The sequence below is a fragment of the Cebidichthys violaceus genome, unplaced genomic scaffold, assembly GCF_023349555.1.
Source record: "Cebidichthys violaceus isolate CVI_PGR_0920_01 unplaced genomic scaffold, fCebVio1.0.p SCAF_4, whole genome shotgun sequence".
Lineage (NCBI taxonomy): Eukaryota > Metazoa > Chordata > Actinopteri > Perciformes > Stichaeidae > Cebidichthys > Cebidichthys violaceus.
The window spans coordinates 12161831-12177618 of NW_027176594.1; the positions used below are offsets into that span (position 1 = coordinate 12161831).

The 15788-nt window shown below is 43.3% G+C and overlaps 1 protein-coding gene across 7 annotated transcripts in view; it reads right to left on the bottom strand.

The window, feature by feature from the left end:
* sh3pxd2aa (SH3 and PX domains 2Aa) overlaps positions 1-15788 on the bottom strand; it is a 94006-nt gene that overhangs the window by 51514 nt on the left and 26704 nt on the right. For all 7 annotated transcript variants that reach the window (XM_068727790.1, XM_068727787.1, XM_068727786.1 and 4 more), the window contains exons 3-5: positions 15509-15584; positions 12872-12948; positions 8718-8809 (exon numbers count right to left, since the gene is read on the bottom strand). In XM_068727790.1, coding sequence (XP_068583891.1) covers positions 8718-8809; positions 12872-12948; positions 15509-15584 — 245 coding nt within the window. The remainder of the gene's footprint in view (positions 1-8717; positions 8810-12871; positions 12949-15508; positions 15585-15788) is intronic.

Here is a 15788-nt window from a genome sequence, read left to right on the forward strand (position 1 = left end):
CACAGATTGGCATCACAAGGAGATAGATGTTAAGTTAGGCACAGTCCCAGTGTCCCCCCTAAGGCCTTAAGACCTGAACCCTCAGGGACTGACATCCTCCTGGTAAATGCTTGAGTGAGAGACTGTGAGGGCTTGAAATTATGTAAATAGGAATGGGACAGCACTGTGCTACAACATATCACGTTACCATGACAATGTCAAAAATTATGATATATAATCATAATTATATATCATAACTGTATGTATAATTTGGGATATTTATTTTATACTTTTTACTTCCTGATTTGAATGTCCTCCAGACTGTTTCCTCACAAGATGAGAGGTGATTTCATATAATCTACTCGTTTTTTTTACTTGTTTTTGTCAAAACAGCTTCAATGACAAAATCAAATATTTGATGAATAAATAAATAAATATCCTCTGATTTCATGTTTTTTTTTGTTCCCCTTAATGTTTCTGAGTACATTTAATATGACAGGCTGAACACACCTGTGCTGTCCTCTTTGTTTACCTTTTTTTACATCTCCATGCGTCCACTGGTAACCCCATGTTTATCGTCACATTGCTATGAATTGTGGGTAATTCCCTTGGGCAAAGTCTGCGGAAATGCAGATTTACAGAAAGTGTTCATAAAGGGCTCAAAATGTCTGAGAGAGAGTCCTCAAGCGCTCGATGATCTGACAGTGGGACAGAACTAAACCCTCACGGACTTTACGGGAGTGCGCCTCAAACTCCGTGAGTCCGTGAGTGTAAAGATTGGGATTGGGCCTTACAAATACATTTTATGTTCCACTGAATAATCTAGACCCTAAACCAACTAACTTTCTGTTCTACAAGACAGTGCACGATGAAGAAATTATGTTTTTAAAGATTAAAGCCAGACTATGTAACTTTTGCAGATTAAATGTGAGAATTTGAGCCAGACCGAATCAATAACAGTTCCACAGCGATATCGATCCAAAGTTTGCTAACATTGTCTAACATTAGCCACCGTAGCAGTGTAAGGCAGCGTGCATGTGCTCTAGAGCACAAGGTTTCATTTGAAAGAGGAAGTTATTTGTTCTTTCAAAGACGTTACATTGATACCCTTTAAATATACACTTCCTGTCGACATCAGTGATAGAGCTGGACACACATATGACCCAGTCCTTATCACCCACTTATTCCTAATTAGCCCAAAAAACACCCAAATGTGTCTTCAGCCTGTCACAATCCTTGCTACTTTAGCCCAAAATCTGACCAATCACAGCAGTCATAATCTGATCATCTTGCAGCATCTTTCTCCATGAGGCACGAGCCAAGGTCGATGCCTATTGTTATTCAGGGGGAGGGTTGTGAGGGGGCATGATGAATGATAACGTCAGCCATGTCTCACACTATGGTAGCCTATGGGGGGGTAGTGGCCAATATTTTCATCATGGCTGAAATGCAGTATGCGCATATTAATAAAGACATTTGTCACGGTTATGGTCTGCAGAGGACAGATAATGCCATTCTGTCTGATGGTTATATGATTGCTATAGCAGGGCCCAGACACATGAAACAAATCACAGCTCACATCCCATGCTAATTGTCTCCATAGAAATGCAAGATGGTGGGAAAAGTGTTAAGCAAGAGAGAGGAAAACATCATGTCTTACAAAAAGGGGAAGGGGAGTGTAGCGTCAAGAGGGGGGGGGACAAAGAAAGACAGAAAAAGTCACTGGATACATTTATAGAGGAAGAGGAGCATTAGGGAGTGGACAACAGATCACACCGGTGGATGAACTGGACACAGAGCAGCTGAGGGTGCAGAGGACTCCAGTAACAGCCGTTTGTGTTGTGAAGCACGCCACCATGTGGAGAGTTACAGGAGGGTAGAGTCAGAGCTAATGTAGCTCCATGGGAAGCTGTGAGTTCGGACTTCTTACTTTGATGCAAAGGCAGTGCATCACGGAGAGCGGCAACCTTTCTGCTAGAGATCCTTCAAAGGATGGGTTCACATTTTTGAGCTCACTTTGGCCTCAGTCGCCACAATACGGGACAAAACCGCACCACATGTAAGCAAGGTCGTACTGCAGCCTCAGTGCGGTGTGTGAACATCTGGACAGAGGTAGATGGAGAGCGACACTGAAAGCTCTGGGAGCCGAGACAATGCCGAGCTAAAGAGAGGAGGGGGGCAGTCTCTTAACGTTAGCCAACATTCTTTTTATACAAATCTCATGACATAGATTAGTCCCAACCAATCGACTCTGCAGTGGAGAGATAGAAATACATATACATACTGTATATATATATATATATATATATATATATATATATATATATAATTATTTTCCAGAAATGTCTACAACTGTTCAAATATGTGCACACTAGTTCCTGTTTTTGAAACATAAAAAATGCCACCAAGCTGTTATGATAACTTCTCTTCTTTATATCCAATGTCCTCGTTTGTTGTAGTTTTCTTCTGCAGGACGTTTCACGGCGTCAAAAGCCAACAGAAAGACCAGAGATCCAGCAGAAGTCCAGTCAAAATACGTTTCATTTAAAAAAAATACACTCAGCTTGAAAAAGGAGCAGCTGATTGCACAAGACTGACATCAGATGGGCTTGTGGCTTCGCCCCGCTGCAGTACTCCCCTCCACAAGCAGGGAGAGGAGAGCTCTGTGTGCTTGCTGAGCTCTGATTGATGGGATCGATTCCTGTGCAGCACTGTGAGGCATGTGGCTCCTTTTTTCTATTCACATCACAGTCAGAAAAAAAAACTGTATCTCACATAGAGAAGGAGACTGGTGCTGGCTAATGTCAAAGCATGACTCATTAACAGTGATGTTATGGAGACAGGGTTAGAAATAAGAAACAGTTTGATCCAGTCTTAAAAACCTGAGGCTAAATGTCAGTATCTTGTATATATTCTTCTGAAGCTCATCAGAGAAATCATGGGAGCTCAGTGCAGGGCCATGTGCTAACCCCCCCCCCCCCCCCCCCCCATCGTCAAGTGATGAAGAGGACACATTTCATCACCCTGGTAGCTGTCCTGGCCCCGCTCTGTTCATCACACCCATGTACAGTCTGGCCCTCCCAAAGCTATTACTGTAGCGAGCCCAGCCTTGACAACACCCTGTGTGAGTGAGTGTGTGAGGAAGGAGAGCAGCAGTGAGTCAGACACCATCGGGTGGGTGTCTGGGTGAATGAGTGCATCCATGTAGGATGATGGCGAGAGAAAAGAGACTGAAGCACAGACGGGAGGTGCACTGAAATAACTTGATAGCAACAAAGGCTGCTGCACACAACTAGCGAGACCAATTTAGTCCCGCAATGAAGACTCGTCTCCTGCTGCTGTCTCTGTTTGGCTGCGAACACAAACATTTTTGAAATATATAATTGCACGAAGTGTACAACTGCTCCGTTTCAGATGGATCGATGAACTCTCACACACAAGAGCACGTACACACACACGTACACACACACACACACACACACACACACACACACACACACACACACACAAGCTCGGCTGGCCACTCCTCTCACTCTGACACACTTAAAGTGTTTAACCCCTTCCACGCGCTGCTGTGAGCTGCTGTGAGCTGCTGTGCTGCGCGGTCTCCAGCGAGTGCTATTGATCCTAATAGTTAGGGGAGTGCAGCAGCTTATCCATTAAGGCTGAGTGAGCCTGTCCCCTGTCTCCACCTCAGCAGACGGAGTAGGATGGACAAATGACTGGAGGGGGGAGGAAGACAGAGGTGGGACACTGGAAGGCAATGAGTGGAGAGGAGAGGGAAACAAGTAAGAGAAGAGGAAGGGTAAAACTCAGGAGGTAATTGAGGAGGAGAGGAAGTTAGGAAGTTTATTAGTATAGCGCCTTTCAAGAGCAGCACGTCAAAAAGTGCTTCACAATAAAACACAAGGCAACAGAGATGAAATAGGGACTTTAGAAGAGTAAAAACACCATCAAATCAAACCATTTCAAAGGTAAGGCTAAACAGTATGGTGTCCACAGAGTCCACAGATCTTCCACCAGTCCAAAAGGAGAGAGTTCCAAAGTTTAGGAGTAACAGTCTCTTAGTTTTAGGACTGGAACTGCCAACAAACACTGTTATTGTGAACTAAGCAGCTCCGGGATATTTTGCTGAGACAGGTTCAGCGCTTGAAGAGGACCGGCACTTCTATATTTGACTCTTTGGCGTACTGTGACTTTTTCTTGCCCACCTGCACTCCTCACAAGCTGCCGGCACTCTGTTTCTGCCTTCTCCATGTCAGAGTGACAAGGAGGGCGCTGTAACTTATTTCTTGTAAAATACGTTTTTTATAAAGTTTATGTAAGCGGCACACTGCACTGCTCTCATACGGAGGGTACCGCTGTCGTAGACTTGTCTCTGTCAGCACTGCTGTTCCCGCTGTCAGCACCGTTAGCTTCTAGCACCGTTAGCTTCTAGCTGCCAGCTCAGCCGTCTCCACGTTTGGAACCATGTGGAGGCCATCCCAGCTGTATGGGTTGTAGCCGCTGCGGAAGTGGGCCAATCACACGTCGCAATAAATCTAAGAAGACACCATTTAAATATTCCTTTTTACTAGATCTGGATACTAAAAGGTATTGTATGTTGTTTTGATGCTACTTGGTACTGGGTTATTTTGGGTATCCAGTCCCAGTACCCAGCCCTAGTCAAGATAGTATTTGAGTTCCTGAGTACTCTTGTGTTGCGTACAATCAACGGAAGCAACCACTTTTTTCAAATCCAAACCCGAACCAGGACTTGATCAGGACGATCCTAAAATGCACAAAGTTCTGCGTGAAGTGATGCACATAAAAAGCAAGCAGACAGAGACGAAACCAGATCATTTGGATATCATTTTTGAAAAGTTTTCTGTGTTTTGCATAAAACAGAAGGTTGGAAACACTCCTTGTGTCAAAAGCTGCACTGACATCCAACAGCACCAAGAATGATCCTGCATCCCCATGCATCAACACGTTATTTATGACTGTGAGAAGAGTTGCTTTTGTTGAGTGCAACTGATGGAAGTAAGAACTATTTCCAATTTGTTTTAATAAATATTTGGTTACTCGTTCTAATTGCAGAAAAGCACAATCAAGTCACCTAAAGTCCATTCATCTTCATGGAGGGCAATAATCAGACAACGTAGACTGTCAGGCAGCAACATCGAGTGACGTCAATGTGGAACTGCCTTAAAGCTGCATTCTCTCTAATGTCCATCAGGGGGCGACTCCTCTGGTTGTATAGAAGTCTATGAGAAAATGACTCTGATTTATTACCACAGTAAACATTGTAAACATGAGTTTATGATCTCTTCTTCAATACAACGTCTCTATGTCAACCCTCCGCATTCACTTCTGTTCATTGGTTGCGAAACCAATAACATGACGACGGCCGTAATCCAAGATGGTGACAGCGAAAACGCCAAACTCGAGGCTTCATAACGATAGTCCACAAACCAAACAAAGAGGTATTATTAACACAATGTACTTAAATGTACTTGGTGAAGCTTACCATTCTGATATGATGCTGGGTAGTTTGATGAATAATTTGAATTGTTATATTCCGCGAGTCAAATCTGATTCTGTCACGTAACCAGAAACGTTTCTCTGTCAGGTAAATGTAGTACTCCAATGTCTTCCTCTGCAGTAGAAGTACACAGTAAGTAGTATACAGTTGAGTTGCATATTGTTTAAGAGCTTGGGGCCTTTAGTAGTTATTTTAGTGGACAACAAGTTAGAATAGTAACATAATTCAATATCATTCATATCTAAACATCATAATACATCTATAGCTGTTTGGGGCTCTTTGGGGGTACCAGGTCTAGGTGGTCTACCTTGTCCACAGTAAAGTCTGCCCCTGGTGGTTCCTCCTGAACTAGACTGTAGTTCAGTGGTGTTCCTGAGTATATGACGTTACCACTGTATGTCATACAGGTGTGTTTCTGAGGACCAGAGGAAGCTTAGTGTTCACTTTGTATGAGCGGTTCTCCAGAAAGCTGCCAGCAGCAACACCACAGGCCAAACATTCAGTTCTGAACAGCCTTCTTTTCAACAGACACTGCTCAAAAAGTACCTCTTTCATTCTATTCCCTTTTCTTTTAATGTGTCCCAAGTTTCACATTTGCAACTCCTGTGTAAACACCTGTTTGATTCTAGTGGCTGAAAAAGAAACATCTCAAATTTGTCCCTGTTTTGACACACACACACACACAAGGCTTCATCTCCCACATCTCCAAACGAGATTAATGCCATTTCTTTAAGCATCAACATACGTAGAGGAGAGAGAAAGAAGCATGAGAAAGAGTAGAGAACAATGCTCATGGAGAGAAAAGAGAAAAAAAGGATTGGAAGAGATGCAGGTAAGTCAAATGAGAGACAGGAGGAGAGAGAGAGAGAGAGAGAGAGAGAGAGAGATATTAGATGTATTCATGTTATTGTGTATTAATATCATTGTATGTTTAATTTTGTTGATGCTTTGGCAATACTGTTTCTAAACTTTCATGCCAATAAAGCAATTGAATTGAGAGAGAAACAGAGAGAGAGAGAGAGAGAGAGAGAGAGAGAGAGAGAGGAGGAGATAGAGAGAAAGACAGACAGGAGGATAGAGAGAGAGAGAGAGAGAGAGAGAGAGAGAGAGAGAGACAGGAAGAGAGAGAGAAAGACAGACAGGAAGAGAGAGAGAGAGAGAGAGAGAGAGAGAGAGAGACAGGAGGAGAGAGAGAGACAGGAAGAGAGAGAGAAAGACAGACAGGAGGGGAGAGAGAGAGACAGACAGGAGGAGAGAGAGAGAGAGAGAGGGAGAGAGAGACAGGAGGAGAGAGGCGAGATGGAAAGCTGTGTTGTCAGCGAGGAAACGAAGGCTGTTGCTCAAAGACTGATCGCGTCGGCGTTCGTAACCTTGAGCCGTTGCATCAATTTATGCTTGAATTTATGAGGCCGGGTTGGACAAAGAATGAGAGGAGAGAGAGGATGATAGGGAGAGACACCCTTATTACTCTGTGCTGAAGAAACACTGGCAGCCAGGGGTCACTAAATCCTGCCTGCCACACGTCTTTCCTCTCATCCAGCGGAGAAAGGCGAGGGCAAAACTCTAAACTACAGACTGTCAGCAGAGGGAGGAATTAAAAAAAAGACATCGCCTGGGTCTAACAACAGTGCTCAGGTGCAGCTGCCTCGGTGCGCACAGGAGCACATCGCAAAATGGAATAGTGCGATACAGGCATTCTAGGTCTGGAGAGGAGAGTGTGTTCTCTAATTAAAAAACACCCAAAGGGGCTATCTCCTGCTCTGAAACAAGTCAGTCTCCTCCTCGCACTCTCACATCCATCAGCCCCCCCAAAGAGCTGATCTGGAAATAGACTAGAGAGCTAATGAGCTTAGCCACTGTACAATCATACGGGGGGTACACAGATGCTAGCTGTGTTAGCATCTGAGCTATTGTGACATTATCAATCAAAAAAGTGATGACTTCATCTTAATCATCATCATCATGTTTGCATGCTGCTCCTGTAATCAGTGTGAGGTTATGACAAAAGTAAAGACAGCCATCATTACTGTGAACCTGTGCAACAATGATGCTTTCATTCAAATAAACAGCTTGTATTCTGAGCTGACTTTTGTGTAGCTTTATGCTAACAAACACGTCCAGGAGATTGTGTACAGCCTGCTCCATGCAGAGAAATCCTTACACTCAACTAGAGTTCACACAACTCCATGTTCCAGAAGTAGAAGTATTATATGACTAAATAATGGATTGGATGTTTGTTGATTCATAATCACGAACTAGCAAATTCCAAAAGTTTAATCAGCTAGGATTTAAAGTGACACTATGCATCCTTTAAGATAAAGCATGGCATTGTTTATCTTCTCTTTTTTACTTTGCTGTTTTTTTTCTCTTTTATACTGTAAATTGTTAATTTTATTTGTCTTTATTTACTTATTTATTTTTGACTGTAGTGTATTTCCCTGTTATTGCTCTTATTTCATTTTTACTTTTATGTATTTATCTATATTTAAATTTTTTCTACCTTCGTTTTATTTTATTTATTATTGTCATTTATCATGCACCAATTGAGGTTTTTGAATGACATTCTGAATGTCTGTCGTCATATTTCATGAAATCATCACCCTAAAAAAAAGAGTTGATGAAGTTTGAAACTCTTCAGTACAGAGAACACAGGTGGCGCACGGCAATAGCTAACGTTAGCCACTGAAGCTACTGGTCACACCAGACCAGACAAGCAAAAACTTCTCAGTGTATTGACCTCACAAAGTGTGCACTTTATCACTCATGAATTCTACTTTTCACTTGACTCTGCCGGCATGAGTACATTATGGGAACAATGCAAAAGGTAAATCAAGTACAATGTTTACATTAAGATAGATCATGCCCACTGCCAGTTTCGTGTATTTTACTTCATTAAAAGGAGGACCTATGTTATTTCTTTGACCACTACACCACATAGCACATTCACATCCATCCTGTAATAAAAGCACTAACATTATTTTTTTTTTTCTCCAAAAGCGGATGTCAAAACCAATTTCAGACCAGTATTTTGGGAGCAACCCCCACATTAGCATAGGTTACCATCCTCAGTGGGGTTTTGAGTGAAAGTGCAGCACAACAGGAACGACGGTGTCGCTGGAGAGCTTGACACTGAGTCAGATGGCCGATCAGTCTGAGCATACAGCATGCGTACGGGTGTGTTGCCGTTTCTTTGTGTACAGTATGTGACACTCACTCCACTGGGGGGTTGACGTCCTCGGCCTTTGTCTCAAAGAAGCGCAGCACCTCCTCACTCTGAGAGATCTGAGGGGGGAGTCGCACCAGCGCCTAAGAGGAGAGAGAACGGGGAGGTTAAAGACAGGTTGTTGTTTTTTCTAGTCTCCCGACCACTCAAAGCTCTTTAACACGACATGTCATCATTCACCCATTCACATCCATTCACACACGGATGACAGGGGTGACCATGCAAGGTGCCACCTGCCCATCAGGACTGAACATTGGAACACTGCAGGTGCAGCCTTCAGGAGCAACTTGGGGCTAAGTGTTTTGCCCAAGGACGCATCGACATGGACCAGCGGCGCCGGAGATTGAACCACCTGTAGCGGCAATCTTCCCTTCATCCGAAAATCCACATTACCACTACTGTTACAGTCTGTGTATTGGCAATAAGCTTGACGTGAAATGATTATTCAGAGGCAGTAACTCCATTTAAAAAGGTTTACTCAACAAAAACAAAGTTACAAGAAACATTCTGGGCTCAACTTGGAACAATGTTGGCACAATGCTCTAAAAACTATCTTGCTCCGCAGACTGATTAACCTCAACTGAGGGCTATTGGCTGTGATATAGCTAAAGGAGCATTTCAACATTGTTTTTACATAAATAACTTAACACATCTTATTAAGACTAATATGGCTCTTACACCACCTATCTTCTGATTAGAGGAAGACCGGCTCTACCTCTGAGTCACAGCCGCCCCTTTAGTGATAACGTATCAGTAACATATCTCTTATATAGCGCCTTTAAGGGGCATCACACAGGCTTCTTTGGAAAAGAATAGTGTCTGGGTGTGCAGAGGGGAGTACTTGGTTAATCAAGCATCATTCCTCCTCTGTGTGTTCATTGACAAAGCCACACGGCAGTCAAAGAGAGGATCATATGTCTGACTAGCCATCTATATTTAATGATCTGAACAGCTCCAACCAAAGGAGGCGCTCATGTACAGTAGCGGGGTGAAGGGTGCATATGACATGCGAGGGCATATGTTCAGCGTGAGCTTTTCATTGACAGCAGCCTGCATGTTTCATTCATGGGATCCAATCTATGTGGATATTGAAAGAGCCTCGTGGTTGTGATTGAAGAGGGCCGTATCTCACTGTGGACCACAGCTGGCTGGACTCAGCACCCTGTCATCTCCAGAGAGCAGACCCTCTGAGAACCCTGGGTAATTACTCTTCCTCTCCGCTGTTTGCCTCATAAACAGGATGTAGGAAGTAAACAGCGCGGCACGCTGTGGTACTGGGCAAAAGAAGCGGCTCGCTACGGCTTCTGTAAACATTAGAGCGCTCCGGGTTATTTGGGTAATGAGGAAGCCTTTTTGCCCGAGCTGAGAGAAGGAGCAGGGTCACTTTCAGTAATTTTTGTGTGTATCTTTTGGTTTTTAACCTTTTAAAAACGAGGCCTATTTGCAGGCCTCAGCTCGAATAAAGATAAGAAATACCTAATTAATTGTATAAAAAAAAAAAAAAAAAAAAAAAAAAAAAAAAAACTTTTTTTATATATTTTTGAGATGAGAAAAATCATGGAACTATCAGAATACATGTTACTGGTTCACATAAGATAAGGATGGAACACAGCAGAACTTGGAAAACTCAAAAGCTCGATCTTGAAAAACAGCACTTTTAGGGTATTGTTTTTTGGAAAGTATGGGTATCCAAGACTTTTAATATGCTGGGCTCTTAGAACAACTGATATAGGCTCTATATACACAGCTATACATAGATACAGTGAAACATTTATGAAATATAGAGCATTTCAAATTAGAAAACTGATCAAATACTCCAATATTTGAATAAAAAAGCATTTTTAAAATTCAAAAACACTCTATATCACTTCTATGTATCACTCATGATGTTCATTGAATCAATAGACCGAAGATTGGACCTTTTTTGAGTGTTTTAAGCTCTTTCTATGCCCTTTTTAGTTATTTAGTTTAAGGTCAAATCCTGCTTCGACTCTCTGTTCAGGGCTGTATCTCAGCCCCCCCCTCTCCGATTTTCACCATTGAGACATCCTTCGAACCGTAGGAGCCAATAGAATTGCCTGGAATTGAAAGCTAGATGATTGACAGCACTATTAGCCAATAAAGCTCAAAAAGGTCCAGCTCTGAAATCTGATTTGCTGAGCTTCCAACCCTCCCAAGAATCCGAGGAGTGTCGGAGAGACACGAATCGAACGGATTCACACGGAGCACCAGCAGCTGGACAAACATGCGTTGGAAGTACGGAGATATTCCATTTTTTCGCTGAGATTCGACCAAAAGTAAGTACAATATTCGATGAAAGCTGTGTGACTTTTTGTGTTCGAAGCTGAATATCTCTGCGATGGTTTACCGGGGAGAGAAATGGAAACTATGTCCGTAATCTCCGTCAGGCGCTCGTGCTTTTTCATGCTGCATGTTCGTAGGTAGCACGTTGCTAACGGAGTGTAGCAGCCTTTTTCTCCGGTCTGTCCCAGTCATATCGAGTATGATTTATGATATTTTGTTATTTGTTTGCTTGGCTGATGGGAGATGTGTTTGTCTCATGTAGAAGTGACCTAGTTCATGTTGTTCCCAGGACGCTGAGGTTTCTGCAGAACTATAACATCACTATATTCGTTCTTCGTGGGTTCTCTGCCAGTTACTTTTAACACAAAACTCTCTAAGTTTTGATGTACTCTGCGTCCAAATGGGGGACCCTCGGGTGTATCTGGTTTTAAACTCCTTTTGGTCCTGATTACTGAGTGGATACTGTGGCTAACCCTTCCTAATGCAGGCCAACTAATTGCTCCCTAATTGTGTGTGTAGAGACAATCACAAATTAGATGTTATGCTGCCTCTCCCTGCTGCTAGTGTAGCTTTGTGCCAAGGGGAAGGAAGGAAGAGAGAGTGTGTGTGTGTGTGGGGGGGGGACTGAATCCGGCAAAATAAAAATAAAAACTCTAATGAGAGAGAGAGAGAGAGAGAACAGGAAGTGATAAGGCGAGTCTCCCTCCAACTGAAGACTTGAAGAAGGCTGTCACTTTCAAGGTTTCTGTTTCTTCCAGGAAGAGGATGCTCATTCGCAGGAGAACTTCTTTCCTGATTGGACCAAATGAGGATCAGCTTGTTAGTGAGTTTGACTTTGGTCCTGGTTACACTTGCCTTTTTAAATGATGCGGATTGAAAATCAGCTGTGTCCTCATGTGTGTCCACACGTAACACTTCAGTGCGACCTGCCTGATCAGATAGTGATTGGATATATTTCATGGTCAAAGGAGCGGCTGTAAAACGGTGGACCAACATGTCATTTCCTATAAATGCTTCACAATAAAAGTCCTGCGTTATTTTTGCTGCTTTCTCTTCCTCCCTGCAGAATTAGTGACTTTTTTTATTGAGGAGTAGCCGCTAACAAAGCTCCGCTAACTCAGTGTTCAACACATGCTCCTATAAATTCTTCACAATTAAAATCCTCTGTTATTATGTTATTTAAAAGCTTTTATTTTGGAGCAGTAAAATCCTGAAATGTTGTGTTTTCATCAGCAGTAAGATAACAGGACTCAGACAGCAGGTCTACGCTGGCTCCAGTCTGGTTTTCCTCCCCTCTTCTCTTCTCTTCGAACTCCTGTGTGGGAGGAAGATGATGGAGACCTACATTTGATAAATTGTCCACATTGTGTCCACATGCTGTCCACACCTCACTGAGATCTGGACTCAATGCGAGCCAGTCCACCTGTGGTCTGTTACATTGAAAAAGACAAGTAGAACCACAGCTTCTGCACCAATGGAAGAGCTAGACTCTGTCTTGTGCAGTGCAGTGACGGAGAAGTCTGGGGCACACATAGGTGGCCCTTCTTCTCTGATTGTGGCACGCATGGAAATGAACTAACCCTTTAACTGTAGAAGAGATCCCATCGTTCCCCCACCAAGTCGAGTGTCAGAGCTCATTACAGGCTCTTGAGATTGCTCAGAATAGCTCAGATACACAGCTCTTCACTGCGAGGACACTTTTCCACATGCACTTTCCACAGTCTCATGTGTGCCATGTTTAAAGTATGTGAAAGGACCTTTGACCCCTCACAGGCGGGGGGGGGGCTGTTCCCCAGAGTCAGATGGGGAACTGAAGGATGTTTACAGTAAGGCCTCCTTACCCTGCAGTAGTCGTCGATGAAACGCAGCCGCTTCATGGCCACATCTCGCACATGACTCCTCCGGAACAGGATTTTTCCTGGAGGGGAAAAAAAAATTAAAACGAGGGAGGAGGTGGAGGAAAACAGAAGAACGGCGTGATGATGAGAGACGGAGAGGAAGAGGAGAGAAGTGAATAGCTGACACGTTCATCCAGCAGTGCTGATGGCTGCTTCATGTCATACCCCAGCAGAGCAGGAGATGTCAGTAATGTATGCTGGAGACCCTTCACAGCCTCAGCAACCTTAGTCCCACACTCAAGGCCCCCGCTGTCCCCCCCGCTGTCCCTCCTGCTGTCCCCCCTGCTGTCCCCCCTGAGGACTCCATGACCTCTGCCTGTGACATGGCTTTCCTTATGACAATAGGATTAATACACACATGGGTCCTCCGTAGAAGGCCCTGCTCTCACCCCCCTCACCAACCCCCTCCAATCACAATGGGTGGAGGTGTAAAATGATTCTTGTATCATCAGCTCACTATTTAGGGAGCTCTACTTATGCAATATGATAAATATTATTTTTAACCAGCACCAGGGCTCCAGACAACTACAAGTCTGTCTTCAATGACCCGCTGAAGCATGCTATTATTAGCACATTAGCATTACTGGTCCTCATGTTGTACGCTGGGAATCAATTCATGTATGAATCAACATTCTTATCTTCCACGATTATGAATTCAACTTCCAAAAATCTTTTTTTCTTCGATATTGTTCCTGATGGACAGTAAATCCTCACACCAAGTCAAAGCATTACAAATCAGTTTACAGTGAGATTGGCAAGTTTTGAGAAATAAAGGTGACTGAGAAGAAAACCTTTGAGTGAAGCATGAATAGATGTTACCTTTTTCCTTTGAGTGTTTACATTATTGCAATCTGTTGATATGACTTTTTCAAACATACACACATATTCTCATAAACACTGTGCCTTCATGCCATACTGGCCACACAGCGGCCCTCTGTGCTGAGTCAGGATTCACTCCTCTACCGCTCGCTTCAAGTGAGCACTGAACTTCACTGATGCTGACCAGTGGGGGCAAGGAGCGGACTACAGTTACTCAAATATTGTACTTAAGTACAGCTTTGAGATACTTTCCTAGAATATTTCCATTTTCTGAAATTGTTTTACTCTACTGCATGTATTTGATACCTTAATCGAAAATACAAAAAAATAATCAACAAATAAATATATTTATACTTTTTTTTTCATTGGGAGGACAGCCGTCCCAAAGAACCACAGGGAAGTCTTTACCATTGGGTCTGGAAATTCAGGCTGCAACTAACCTTTTGGTTAGGTTGGTTTGTTGGTCAGCAGGATTACAGGAAAAACTACCGGCCCGATTGTAATGAAACTTGGTAAGTGGGTGTACCATGAACCTATGAAATCTTAAAGTGGAAAAAACAGAAGCTGTGCGAAAGTTGTTCCTAAAACTGTCATTTAAACCAGGAACCATTTGGTCAAAGAATAAGTGAACAAGACTAAGAGTCTGAACAGGTATCCCAGGCAGCCGTTGGTACTCAATGGCTTCAAAACGCCAGCGGAGCTATGGACACAATTTGGTCAAAACCAAGACCAGCACCGAGGTTCAACACCCAGCTGACACCAAACAAGAGCCAAATGAAGTTGTCTTGAGATTTGTATGGCAACAATTTGAATCAATAGGCCACCTTAATCAGAAACATTGTCCACGTTTATTGAACTGTCAGTCAGGTGAGGCAGAGGAATTTATCCTCAACCAAACGCAGACAGTCAATAATGTTTGCATCTGGCCCCATGGCTTCATAGTCAACAGGTCAAGAGGTAGGTGGATGAGAGAGAGAGAGAGAGAGAGAGAGAGAGAGAGACTCAGAGCATTTACAGTAGGTGCTGGGACCATGTGTTTGCCACAGGGCTTAAACACAGCGTTTACTAAAATAAACTGCACTAAACAAACAGACAGGAGCATGTCACTCCCAGATGAATCCACAGAAATCTACATGACAAAACATACAGGAGCACACACACAAACACACACACACACACGCGCACACACACAGGACCCAGTGTGATTAGCAGAATCACTGTCGGCCCCTCTGCCCCGCACACCGAACCTCCACAAACACCCTCATCGATCACTGTCACGCTGCAGGTCGCCATGAGCCTGAATGTCAGCCGACGACTTCCAGCAGGAGAGACAAGCATGTGGGGCATGGCTCAATTCAATACAAGGAAACACACACACACACACACACACACACACACACACACACACACACACACTGTATATCAAGCTAATGAAACAATCAAATGCATTCATAAGCTCAGATAGAAACACACACACACACACACACAATGTGTTCTTAAAACAAAACAAAACAAAAAATCACACAGACATACCACCATGCCACCACAGCTGAGATTTGAAAGTCACAGAGAGCACCTCGTCAGCAGTAACACGTGAACACACACACACACACACACACACACACACACACACACACACACACACATGCAGCACAGCCAAGCATCAGTAACCAGCTCATATTGACCCCCCACAAGTGCCAGGCATACATTATTAATATGGGAGCCTGTTCAGATAACTGGAGCTCTGGAGCAGGCTATTACCTGGGAGAAATGGGATGATCCTCTTCTTTGGGTCTTTCTGCCCTCCCTCAATTGGGAACTTGTCAAGTATCTGCATCTAGAGAAACAAGAGGGGAGAGTTTTAATCTCATGTCTTTTTGATAAATGTGCTTTGTTTCTGAATGAGACAATAGGATCAATATCAATCTCCTATCTCATGTATTAAGTATAGAGCTGGAGCCAGCCAGTAATTAGCTTACAAAGCTAGCCTAGCTACTTCCAGCATTCAAAGGTAGACCTACCAGCATAAATATGAATAATA